The sequence below is a fragment of the Rousettus aegyptiacus genome, unplaced genomic scaffold (genome assembly GCF_014176215.1).
Source record: "Rousettus aegyptiacus isolate mRouAeg1 unplaced genomic scaffold, mRouAeg1.p scaffold_m13_p_2, whole genome shotgun sequence".
Taxonomy (NCBI): domain Eukaryota; kingdom Metazoa; phylum Chordata; class Mammalia; order Chiroptera; family Pteropodidae; genus Rousettus; species Rousettus aegyptiacus.
Genome location: NW_023416295.1, coordinates 130,252,083 through 130,265,173, shown reverse-complemented (window position 1 = coordinate 130,265,173; position 13,091 = coordinate 130,252,083). Strand labels below are relative to the sequence as shown.

The window sequence follows — 13,091 nt, the reverse complement described above, 5'->3', positions numbered from 1 at the left end:
ATTCAAATTTCAAATGGTCTAAATCCTGAGCCCCATTACCCTTTTGCACATAAGCAGTCTTTTATTAAAAAATAAATAAGTGAAAATAAAGTGTGCAAAGAAAGAGAGAAATAGCCCATGGGTCAGGCTGAATCAGAACCATTTTGGCTGCTTTTAAAACACACTGCAGATTCTACTCCTGGAGACCTGAATCCAGATGATTTGTGTTGGGATCTATGATGCTGTATATTTAATTTTTCCCTCCTCTGCACAGGCCATGGGACAATCACTGAATCTCATTTTAGTCCTACTGTTATTGCCTAGGGCTTTAGAAATGTTATTGCTCCTTGGCACCAACAGCCTGTGAGTGAATGTAGAATGCAGACTATAAATCCACAGGAAGAGAATATTCCTATTACAGTATAATGGAAAAGGCCCTGGAGTTGGATTCAAGCTCCAATTCTGCCATTTTCTATGACCTTGAGCAAGTCCCATGTCCTTTTCAGCCTTATCCTATTTATTTGTAAAATGGGAATAAATGCTACCTTTGCAAATTCCAAGTACATTAATATGCCATCTCATGTTAGTGTTCAATAGATATCTCTTTTAACACATTACAAATTGCCCTATATACATCACAGGCTTAAGACTGTGTAGAGTCCAGATGGAGCCCAAGATAAAACTATTCTCAAGTAATGGGATAGGAAATTACTGAGTCACACTGGCCTTAGTGCAGAAAAACAGCTCTTTAGACTTCAGCTTGCTTATCCGCTTTAGGATTTTACATCTCACGTTTTAGTAACCAAGAGCAATTGTCAGATACACTGAACAATTCATTGCAGGCTTTACTCAAGTAAACTAAGGTGGCCTTTCTCATTGTGTAGTAAGCAAGGGTTGCATTATGAGTCTCATGACACCCAGAGTATATCACTTAAGTGATTTAATAGAACTCTTTCACTGGAAGTTTGTTATATTGCTGAGACATTCAGAAATGGGGCTAAATGGTACAGGAATAGGCTAAAATACTTTCATCAGGGACAGAGAGGTAATGCAAATGAGTAAACTTACTATTTATTAGTTCTTAGCTATTGCAGAGGTAGGATCACAGAAGGCCCCACCTATTTTCTATGCCTGCCAAAAAGCATTTTTTTTTTTAAATTTAGCACAGGCCTAACAAAATTAGTTCACCAGATGGCAACTTCTGAGCTAAAACGTATTCTAGCACTAATCAGAGTATCTATCAAATGCTTTGATGTGTTGATGTTTCTGGTGCTGCTAAACACCAAAGTTTGACACCAAAGTTTGATGTCTTAAATTTGTATGGAGGGTGTACTATGTATTATATAGAATGGTTTGGTAATGATAATGTGGGCCCTGGAGTTAAGCAATTCAAGCTCAAATGCCAATTGCCCATTAGCTATGTAAAATTTTGGGATTTTATTTTTTGCCCCTTCAGTTGCCTCATCTATAGAGAGGTTGATCTTCTTGTAAGAATTAAGCAAGATCATGAGTGCTCAGACCAGGACTACAGTAGCTGTGTCAGCTGTTTTAAACATTCATAAACTGAGGTATCAAGAGAACCTGACGCATTTAGATTCACTGGTCCTAACCAATGAAAAAGCAGAAACATTCCAGAGGGCAGAACTAGAGGGTAAAGTCTCACATCCTGTCCTTCATTGTTACGCACTTTATTTTAGTCCCAAAAATAAACCTAAATTAGGAATAGAGAGCTAAATGAGGGTGGACAAGGAGAACAAAATTCCCAGATTACTTCTACAGTGTTATTTAGGTATTCAGCTCCTGTTAACAGGGAAAGCTTGCAACAGAAAAAGAAAACATGAAGTTATAGTGACACTCTTGGGACAAATGAAATGCTGACTTAGATGTTCCTGTCATGTGTCTGGTGACAGGGTTAGTATTTTGCTGTGCCTGAACTTTGTCTTTATTAAATGGTGCCAATATCTATTTATAAAAGGTCTGCCAAAATGTCCATTCATTTTTAAGCTAAACAATTTTGGTTTCTCATTTCAAATATTCCTACTTTTTTTTCCAGGTTTAATATAACAATGATGTGACCTTTAGCAATACAAAACTCTAAGTGGGTAAACAGAAATTAGTGTTAGGTGTCAGCAATTCAAGTCTTCTAAGGACTAAATCTTTTTCTATCCCTTCGAAAGAGGGAGGGAGTATTAACAGTGTGTGTTTAATAAATCATTCCAGGTGGTAGGTGATGTTTCAGTATTTCAAAATTGTTGAGACCCCTCCTCCCCCCATTTATGAAGTATTTTCAAGGTAAAAAAAAAAAATACCCAGGAAACCAAATTGGAAAAAAACAAATGTTTTTAATTATAAACCAAGTTTACATAGTGTTAAATGGTCACTAAAAATTCAGTTGTAACCACTCCTAAAACCCCTAGCAGGGCCTCACAGGAGCCAAAGTGCAGCCCTTCCCCATTGCTGTTAATTCTCTGTATGCTGGAGCAGCACAAGAATTTCATGTTATATTTATAAAGAACAAGGACAAATTTACATAAAGTACAACTGTATATCCTTAAACATTCCACACAAAGACACTGCCAAAACATAATGCATGCGCTGGCACTTGAAAACTTTGAAGTTCTAGATATTGTTTATTGCACCCACAGTACTGCTGAAGTACACTATCAGGGGATCCAATGGAATACACTATGGGAGTTTTAAAGACTGTAAAATACTACACACACAGTATTATAAAATGTCATTTAGATGGGAAGAAATTTTCCACCGTTTTAAGTCATAAATATAACTAAAAAAAAAACTAGCGGTTTTTATCTGGGCTTCTAAATATTTGTGGATCTGAAACTGACTGGGTCCACCTAGACTCAGCACAAAGATAAATGTTATTATACCGTCTTTACAAAGAATTTTTTGGTCTTTGGCCTTCACCTATGGTAGCCAGACCTACTGTAACTTAAAATGTCAATCCCCAATATCTTCACAGGGCAATGATGGTAGGGAAATGGAACAGATATGAGGAGGAATGGTTAGGGAAATGTGTCTTTCATGATCCTGTGCTATATTACATGAGGGGCTAAGATAAAGATATGGTCAGTGAAACAGGAGTTTACCCTTAATGTCTTATAAAAGACAATCCATCCAGCCTGCACATCTGACTGTGCAAAGTATCAGCAATAATGCCTTTAGGTGCTTAGATGAACGGAGAGCATCACTCCACCAGGAGGATTCCAGAAGGAAAGCCCCCAAAATGAGTAGTTCTTCAATGCCATTCCCATTCCTGTTCTTACCAAGTCAACAGCTATAATTATTATTTATCTCCACCAGACAAATATGATTTGAGATAATCACACAGTCTTGGGTTCCAAGTGTAAAAATGTCACAAGTGGCTGAAGAGCAGCAGCTTCATGATGAAGAGACCCATTTCCTCTGACTCCAGAGCTCCACCATCTGGTCTCAAAGGTTTTCCCTCTGAGGGGATGGCTGAAGAGACTGTAGCCCAGTGCAACCTTGCGAGAACTTTGCAACCAGAGACTGACACCTATTGACTTTCTGAGAGAGCTTTGCATCAGTTGGTCCACAGCTCGAGACTGCTTTGCAAGTCATCTTGGGCATATGTCAGAAAAACATGATGATTCTGGTAGGAGGTGGCTCTTAGGAGTATAACAGATGGCTCTTCTTCTCCTTTCAAGTCTTTTATCCTCGCCCCAAAGTGTCATGAGAACCTCAGTTTATAAATGCTACCATCTTTTTCTATCACCACCCTCCTAGAGGAAGGTGAAGGTTTTACAACTATGTGCTCAAGAGTAAATATCAGAAAAACTCTGTGTATTAACACGAAATTTAAATTAGAACTCCCACGAAAATCCTGATAAGCTTTCGATCTCTGAGGAAAATCTTCTAAAGTGATTTTCGAGGTAATTAGTAACCACACCTACAGGTGAATTTTGCTATTTGTCCCTTTATTACTTTCTTTATGCTTTCTCTCCCTTCTTAACTTCCACTGAGAAATTTGAAGTAGAAATAAGTTTTAAAAAACTGGACAGAGGTAGATGTCTCATAATTCTATATTTAATATGGATGAAATCATTCTAGTTGAGATTTTTTTTTAATAATTAAAATAACTGAAAGAGTATATATAAGAAAAGTACATCAGCCTTTTAAAATCCATGATCTTTTAACAAACAAACTTGTATACCCATTCTGTCCTTTTATTACAAAAATTTTATTGCATTTTCCAAATAAGTTTTTTCAATGTATAGCCTGGTTAAGACTATGAATAGAGATCTCTCTCTCTCTCTCAAAAGAATAAAACTAGCTGGCCCGTGGACAGCTCCTAAAGGATTTAGTGTTGGAATGATAGCAGCAAACTGTCACCTTTTCAAAGGTCCTACACTTAATCCAGTTCCCAGGTTAGGAAGTCAGGAAGAAAAAAATTTCATCTTTTAAACATGTGAAACAAAGTCTTTCCCAACAAATAGCTGAGTCCTAAATACAGTCTGTGCAACAGCACATACTTTTGGCTATGTTCACACAGTAAACCATAGAAACACACTGGCTCTGATGGCTACCTGGATCAGACAGACTGATCCAGTGTTTACTTAGTATAGTCACTGGTGGCTTCTTCAGTCAGGACTTTAGAGATGCTTACCGTGCGCCCACAATCCAGGAAGGACAAGCCCAATGCAATCAAACATTGCCAAATCTGGAAGATAAAATATATTCATCATTCATCAACCTCTATGAAGAGCCCTCTTACTGACCATGGCTGCTCACATTATACTGTTCAGATGCAAACCTCTCTTCCTTGAATATCCAGCTTTTCCTTTCTTCTGTCACTATCACGGAGATTGCACAAGTCATTCTGCCCACTCCACAACCCCTTCCAAACATCCTGAAACGTGCCTTCCTCAGCAGTTTTTCCATACTAGTTTCAATACTAAGTTCCCCCTGTGTTGTGTTTGTAGTTTGTTATCGAACTGGGAGTTCCTTGAAGACCACTTTTCTTCAGTCCTGCCCCATTTCTCATGATGAGGGGAATGACTAACAGACTAACACAATGAAAAGTTTCCTGAGCTGCTCTAGGAAGTACATGTTTTAGAGTTAAAGAGCAGTAACCCACTCTAGAATCAGCCCTCAGCCTTAAAAATGGGTCTTCAACAATCTCAATGATCTCAGGCTGAGGACCACTAGGCAGCTTCATAACCAATTTGTATGATGGAAGGATTCCCTTAACTTCCACAGTGAATTTTTAAAATAATTCCTATCAAGGATATATTCAATTAGCTGGGTTTCCTTAGAGAAAGTCCCTAGATAATAGGGTCAGCATAATGTCAGTATGCCCAAGGTTTACTGGAAAGGAAAAGGGATGTATCAATCTAGGACGTAGTTTTCAATATTCACTGAAGTGATTTTTCTCAATCTAGTAGCTACTGGTGACAGACATTGGCATGGGGACTAGATATGTGTTATAAAATCAGTAGTGGGTTTCCCACCTCTGTCCTTAACCATTCTCTGCAGCAGAAATGGTATAAATTTGCTGTCCCTAATCCTCAACTCCTGTGTTTTTCAGAGGAACCTGTACAGAACAGGGAGACAGATTTGTTGTTGTTGCTATAGCCATTTTTCATTAATATATGTTACAAAAGATTTGGAAAATAGAGAAAAGAATGTATCCATAATCCCGCCATCCTAATTCAATGACTATTATAATTTTTACATAATTTACTCTAGACTTTGGAAAAATCTTTTGATTATCTGGGTATACATAATCCTGCATTCCTTTTCTTAGTAGCTATGGTTTTACAACCATCATTGTTTAATAACTCTAGAATAATTCAATATGAGAATATCGCTGTTTACTTATTTCCTTATTGGACAGCCGTTAAGTGGCAGAGTTGAGCAGGGCTGTGAAGCCACCTGTGTCCCACCCCAAAGTTCCAATATCACACTGCACAGCCCCCTTCTCCAACCCTATCTTGTACCATTCTCTGCTTTCTATACTGCTGCTCTTCTTTCAGTTCCTACCTTCTCGTTAAGAATTATTAAGAATGGAAATGAAGAAGTGACAGGAATAGAAAAATGATAACTCTTTAGGAACCAAATTTTATGGTTAAAAATATTAACCAAAGAATTTTATAGTTTAAACATAGCTGATTTTAAAATTTCATGTAAATTATCTCAATAACCTGGAGATAAACTGATATGTACTCTTCTGGGTCCTTTCATTTCTGGGTTTTACTCAGTCCCACTCTGCCATCCCTCATACCTATGCCCCTGCCCCCTCCCAGCTGGACTTACCAAGTAAAACACAAAGCTCAGATAAGCCACACTGATGACAGCAGCCACCACATATAACGACACATGCCCTAATTCTTGGACATAAATCACGACAAAGTACATGTTGATGGAACAGATGATAAGAACCAAGATCCCGCCTGCAATCCTCCAGCCTCTGCAAAAGAATCAGCACAGTCACTCATGGAACAATCCAACCTGTTCACAAACAGAAAAGGACACTGCGTCCTATGGGGTAGACAAGACAGAGGTAAATATGTCCCAGATTTGGTTAAATGAGCCAAACTTTATGCTGATAGGGAGAAAGAGATGAAAAAAATACTATCGGATAACCCCTATTACTTAAGTCCCCAGAAATGCAACAAGCCCTAAAAATGCAATGTCACGAGAGTCCCTAGAGATGCAACAAGTCATTTCAAATACTCCCATATCATTTAAATAAAAATAAATAAATGATATTCCTCAGTGGGGGGAAAAATACCCCCCATATCATTTAAAAAAATGTATATAAACGGTATTAGCTTATGCCTTTCCCATTCAGATCATTTAACACAGAATGAAGGTGCTTGAAACTTCAGTGGCTGAAGAGTTAAAGCCCTAAAAGCTGAAGTTTCTCCCTCAGAAAGAAAGATGTGCTTGCTCTCCTTTACCACATTCACAGTCTCCATTTCCTGAGCCAAAGATTGAGGGGGCAGCTCTAGCAACCATCTCTCAGACCCCTGTATGACTCATTTTTTGACTGGCCTATTTGAAGATACCCTTCCCCCACATATCTTAGAGCAACTTAGAGGAGAACACTCACATTCCATTGGCAAAGTCACTCATTACTGGCCGCAAGCTTGTAAATGTGAGGATGGGTATGAGAGCAAAGGGAAGCTGGAAAAGAAAGGACGAAGATTAAATAAAGCTACTGGGGGGTCCCTGTATCACCCCAGAGAGCAGCACCATTAGTGAAAGGGAAACACGAACCCTGCCTCATCTTCTTCATTAGAAATGATTATTCTTATCATCCCAAATGCTCAAGCTGTCATTAACCTAGCATCAAATAGGATCATAAGTGTCTTTATAAATATTTGTATCTGTCTTGTCTTCTTAATTTCTATTGAACTCAGCAGTGTCCTATATGTTATTTAATATTTGCTTGGATTAATAAACGATAATTTTGTGTTCCATATGTAATCATAATTTATTTTTCCCATCCAACAGGCTTGAAAAAAAATCCAAGTCATTTCTAAAAGCCTTTCAGATGCCAAAAATGTCATATACTTTTACTGCAGATCAAGACCATGCCTCTTTCTTCGTCTAAACTCTCCTCAGCACCTGGCACTAGGCTTGGTACCAACAGGCAATATGTAATGCTACCTGACTAAATGAGATGTGACTTTTCCCAGCTCTCTCCACACCTGTAAGCTCTGTAGAACATTGAGGAAGTCATTCATCCCCGTTAGATGTTCTACATCTTGGAAGACGGCAACAAGCAGTGTGGGGATAATTGCAATAGAGCGGGTCAGGATCACTCGTGCAAAGCGTGACCACCTTAGGTTTAGAAATCCCTGAAAAAAAAAACACAGAAGTAGGATATATGTCTGGAATGGGAAACAGAAGAAGGTTTGGAGAGGTTCAGGAAGACCGTACAAACATGAGATTAAGAAGTAACAAAAGGGTAATTTCCTCCTTCTCTAGTCTATACCAGTCAAAACAGCACGTACTTCCATGACAAACTGGCCAGAATAGGTTCCTGTCATGGTGGAGCTCTGTCCTGCAGCCAGGATTCCCACTGCCCAGATGTAGAGTGCAGCAGGCCCAAAGTAACATCCCAGAACAACACCCTGGGAGAAGCAAGGGAAAAAGATATGTTGTATCAGTGAACAGTTTAGACAACACCCAAAACAGCAATTCTCTCTCTTCTTTGCTATGTAACTACCTACACCAAGGGCTTATGGATTAATAAACAATAGTTTTGTGTTCTATATGATTCAGAAGCTGGAGTCAGGTCCTAACCTCATTCTAAAAGCTTTTAACCTAAATTTTGCTGGATGATCCTACATTCCACAGCCTAGTCCTTTCTCTTCTTTAAGTTCCTAAAGCTTTCATTCTCTACCTATATCTTAAATATTAAAAAAAAGTCTACACTATATTTCCTACATTATACTGCTTATCACACTAATCTGGAAGATAATAAGAGTAAAAAGAAAAGTCAATTAATTTGAGAAATGCTGCATTACATACACATTCTACTCTTCGAGGTTCACAATGTAAACAGCATAAAAAGGACTAAGGCCTCAATAAAGAACTCTTTGCTAGGAACACTTTCATTGATTACCCCAATTAACATTCTATGGAACAATATATTGTCAACACAAGTTTGGGAACTGCTAATACAATTCATTGTTCTAGCTGATCCTTTATTCCTTCCCTATGCTGTCCAAAATGGTTGTATAACATCTGGACCTCTGAAATAAATCACACTCCAAAGAAAATATGCTCAGCTCTGAAGTGAACCCACAGAAAAGACCAGGTACTATGTCAAGAATATTGATTCAGGGGCAAAGAACACATCTGAATAGGTTTACCCCTTTGTAGATGTCCACAGCCAGTGTTGAGTTATCATTAGGAATAAGGCCAGTATGGGGACTGCTGCTATTTCTACAGACTTCAATCTGGAACACAAAGCAGTTTAGGAACATCTTTTATTTTCAAGACGAGGACCAGATAATAAGAGTTCTATAGATCACACAAAAGTCATCTATGAGACGCAGCCTGGAGGTAAGACACTGGATACAGGTTGTGATAGGGACAGGTACTGGTAGCAATTATGCTCTCCTCCCTAATCTTTTATACCCCCACGTCATCAAAAATATTTACTGTGTCAGAGTGTGCATTGTTGGGTCATTTTAAATGATGACAGAAAGAGAGGACCATTAAGAAGGCTTCGAATATGAGAGAAAACCCAAAATAGTGTCAAAGCAGAGCCAGATAGGCAATCAAGAATTGAAAAGAGAGAGAATTCAAAATGACAAAGCAGTTAGTCTCAATAGTTTCTGCTTCATCTGACTCTTTCCAACCTGTGCTCATCACCAAATGATAGGACTGGTAAGCAGGCTGGCAGCTGATAAACATGAAATGAAAGAGTCAAATAGATATTAAGCCACTAAAAAAATAGCATGAGGTAACCTTTAGCCTGAAGCAATCTCCATTCTCAGCCAAAAGGTGGGAAAAAGGGGTCAAGGTCTAGTTAGCCCTCAGACTGTAGACTCTGACTAATGCAGTGATTTAGGAGGAAGCATGAGGTTAGAGATCTATTTTCCCTGACCTCCAAGTCACTGTCATATTTTCCTACCCCATTCCAGCCTTCACTTTAGCCTCCCATTCACTACCACTCATGACCCTGCCTTACTTACCACCTGCTGGTTGGTTTTCTGATAAAATGCTTCCGCAAAGACTGAGACGACAAAGACATTGATGATGAAGGAAACAAAGAGTGCAATGCAGGATTCAATAAAAAAATACTTATTGGCTTCTTGAACTTCCTGCTTTTTGGCTCGGTTTACCTGTCTGGACTGGAAAGATAATAGCAACAGTCATTTTTTTTTTTTTTTTTTTAACTATTTAGAACACATTTCCTTGCAGTATTTCATGAGTTTGGGAGCAGCTGAAAGATTTAGAAGTCAAACAACTGACCAGATGAAATAAATGTAAGAGAACTCACTTAAATCCTTGTTCATTAAGTGAGAACCTCGTGACCCTTTTATGAAACTGCACATTCCCCAAATAGGGAATAATGACTAAGAGACCACTGAGCTCTCAGTTACAGCTGGAAGAACTGCTGATCTACAAAAATAACCTGATTTCAGTCCTAATAATTATAAAGGTCTCTGAAATCTCCCAGCAAATTGTCGCGTAAGACTGAATGGTAAAAGGCTGGTCAGGCTCTTCACTCCTGACCTCAAGGCTACTCAGGGTCTTGAGAGTAAAACAAGAAAGACTTGGTGCACTTTCAGACCTTTTATGAGGAACATCAGTCCTAGTTTCTCTGCGAGGTCAGTTATCTCTGGTAATAAAACAGAGTCCAAGTGTGTAGAGTATATAAACATCCAACCATGGAAAACTACCTTGCTCCTTCAGGGCTCTAACAGTTGTAAACTAAGTATGTATCCCTCGCAACTACAGGAAAAGAGCCCACGAACTATTCAGAGGCCAGAGAGATAAGGGTCTTGCTCACCTTGACTAAGGCAGAATGCAGGTACATGTTGTGTGGCATGATGACAGCTCCCACAATGCCCACAGCCTGCTGGATCTGTGGGGTACCACAGCCTGAACAGGATGGCAGGAACATGCCTTTGAGTACCTCGCTCTGACTGGGTTTCACTGTAACATACTACATACCAACATAACGATTAACCTTTACTGGAATATGAGACCAAGGAAATAACATAGCACTAGGAAACACTCAGCAACCTTTACCCCTTTCCTTATAACCCTTTCTTCTTCAACAACTACCTAGACTAATGAGGAATACAGAATCATCAAAAACCAAGCAGCAAAAGGGGCCTGCTGTCAGCAGTCAGAGAATTCATTACTGGGGTTTCTGAATATTTTACATCATGTTTTAGATACAAAATAGATGCATATAGTATGTAATTAATAGTCTAAAAAAATAAAATAGATGGAAAGAGCCTTACCCAAATTAGCTTCACAGTAACCCTTATGAGACAGACTCAAGAATATAGAGTCAATTCTTAATTATCCACACTTATCATGTTTCTGTTGACCTATGTTCATCTAAAAATCACTGCTTGCCACTAGCATAGGCATTCATAAATGCTTTTCATACATACTTTTTCCTGGTTCACCATTTCTCTTGGAAGCCTTAGACCAAGCTGCATAATCTACTCATAGATTAGATATATTTTTAAAAGTCTGGCAAGGCCAATAAACAGAAATCAGTTTATAACAAGTGGATATTAAAAGGTGCTATTATTGTATATAATAGTACATATAATAGTTGGGGCACAAACCAGGAAACATCTATTATATCTGCTATAGTATATTAACTATTGAACTACAGAGAAAGTTCAAGCTGCAGTTGGTATAAATGAGCATGAGTAAAAACAGAACCCCTCTAAGTTAATAGCCAAGAATCACCCAGCAACCTGCTCCCTAACTTCTCCAAAGCTGCCCTGTTGTAAAGATGGCCAATTTGGAACCAGGGAGTCTAGTCCAGAAAGTCCTAGTAACTCTAGTCATTTTTGACATAGGAGTCATCTAGCCACTAGTCTTCCCTATAGATAATATTCTTTCAAAATTGGTCCAGGGCTTAATTGGCTTTTTCTTAACATATTCAATACAAGAAAACCATCCTAGCATTATGATGTCTTTTATAATAAAAGGCAAAAAAAAAAAAATTTTTTTTTAAGCTAATGAATAGCCTGTAACACTTGCCTCATATCCAAATGTGAGGGCCATAACAGTGATGAGAAAGCCAAAAAATGCTTCTAGCTTCCGCAAGCCTACAGGAGAAAATGCAGCAGTGAGCTCACAGAAGGCAGACTTCCTTATCAGCCATAAGATGGAAAAGTAGCTTCTTTGACTGATCCCTCCATTCTCACTCTACTTACCATATTTGTCCAAAAAAAGAAATACAAACGTATCTGCAATAGTGATGAGAACTCCACCCCACAGAGGAACCCTAGGTCAGAAGTAAGAAATGGAAGTTAAAGGAAAGAAAGAAAACATTGAGAAACACTTTCTTCCCAACAGCTCCCCATATATACAACATTTGGAGAAATAAGGATTTGGGGGAGAGGGGACAGTGGCAGGAGGCCAGGCCTTGGGTAATTTAGGATCTCAGCACTAACTGAATTATATTCATTCAAGCTGAATGTCTAATCTGTCAGCTTAGGATACAAAGCAGGAAAGTATGGGTGTTATTCTTCAAGGTGCTGTCTAGTGGGATAAACTGACATATAAATAAATAACTGTAACATACAATAATCCACAAACAAAATACAAACTGTATAACAGAGGTACAAACATAGAGGTATGCATAACGAGAACATGAAAGACATAGAGCCTACATTTCTGTCAGGAAAGAGGAAGGTGATGCTAGAAAGGTTCCACAAAAAATATAATAAACTTGAGTTGAACTTAGAAAACTGAAAATGAGTTGGGTTTTATTTTCACATTTGTTTTGAAATCTAGTAAAAATATTGTTTACTTTACAGAGAAAAATTCCCTCACCTTCCTATAGACAGGAGATTGATGGCAATGGCAGAGCCAATAACTTCTTGCATATCTGAGCCAATGATAGCCAACTCCACCATCAACCATAAGATGATTCGTGGGATCTAAACACCAAATAGAAGAAAAACAATTAATCATTTCTAAGAACCTCCCCCAGAGTTTAGAATTCACATTTTGGAACTGAGCCATAAATAGTCCTTTTTAAGCCTTAGTCTAGAGATGAAGGGCCAGAACTTGCCTCCACTTGACCCATCATTGTACTACGGCCCCCAGCTGGAAAAGGGTGCTTCTATGTGGCAGAGCCTATGAGCCAAGGTCAGGGCAGCAGCTAATCCTAATTTTTTCTCTTTCTCTTCTATTCAAGAGGGAAAATACAGATGCTGAGATGGTCAAAATTTTGACATTTGTTGATCGATGTCACCCTCAATAATATTTAAAAAAAAAAAAATTGGCCAGGAGAGAATAGAAAATGACTGCAGAAAATATCTATCCTGACTGTAGATGAAGAGACAAAACAAACATGAAAAGGCTGAGGTCTTCCTTAATGTAGTAACACAGAAACACCAGAGAAAGGGCAG

The 13,091-nt window shown here is 38.5% G+C and overlaps 1 protein-coding gene across 4 annotated transcripts in view; it reads right to left on the bottom strand.

Moving 5' to 3' along the window:
- The window catches only part of SLC11A2 (solute carrier family 11 member 2), a 46,940-nt gene that overhangs the window by 19,033 nt on the left and 14,816 nt on the right, over nucleotides 1–13,091 (bottom strand). For all 4 annotated transcript variants that reach the window (XR_004955589.1, XM_016142602.2, XM_016142601.2 and 1 more), the window contains 11 exons: nucleotides 12,511–12,617; nucleotides 11,889–11,959; nucleotides 11,713–11,780; nucleotides 10,493–10,648; nucleotides 9,672–9,830; nucleotides 8,844–8,930; nucleotides 7,980–8,099; nucleotides 7,674–7,823; nucleotides 7,073–7,146; nucleotides 6,274–6,427; nucleotides 4,625–4,678 (listed from right to left, as the gene is read on the bottom strand). Coding sequence is in view for 3 of the 4 variants with exons in the window: in XM_016142602.2 (XP_015998088.1) it covers nucleotides 4,625–4,678; nucleotides 6,274–6,427; nucleotides 7,073–7,146; nucleotides 7,674–7,823; nucleotides 7,980–8,099; nucleotides 8,844–8,930; nucleotides 9,672–9,830; nucleotides 10,493–10,648; nucleotides 11,713–11,780; nucleotides 11,889–11,959; nucleotides 12,511–12,617 (1,200 nt within the window). In the remaining variant the exon portion in view is untranslated. The remainder of the gene's footprint in view (nucleotides 1–4,624; nucleotides 4,679–6,273; nucleotides 6,428–7,072; nucleotides 7,147–7,673; nucleotides 7,824–7,979; nucleotides 8,100–8,843; nucleotides 8,931–9,671; nucleotides 9,831–10,492; nucleotides 10,649–11,712; nucleotides 11,781–11,888; nucleotides 11,960–12,510; nucleotides 12,618–13,091) is intronic.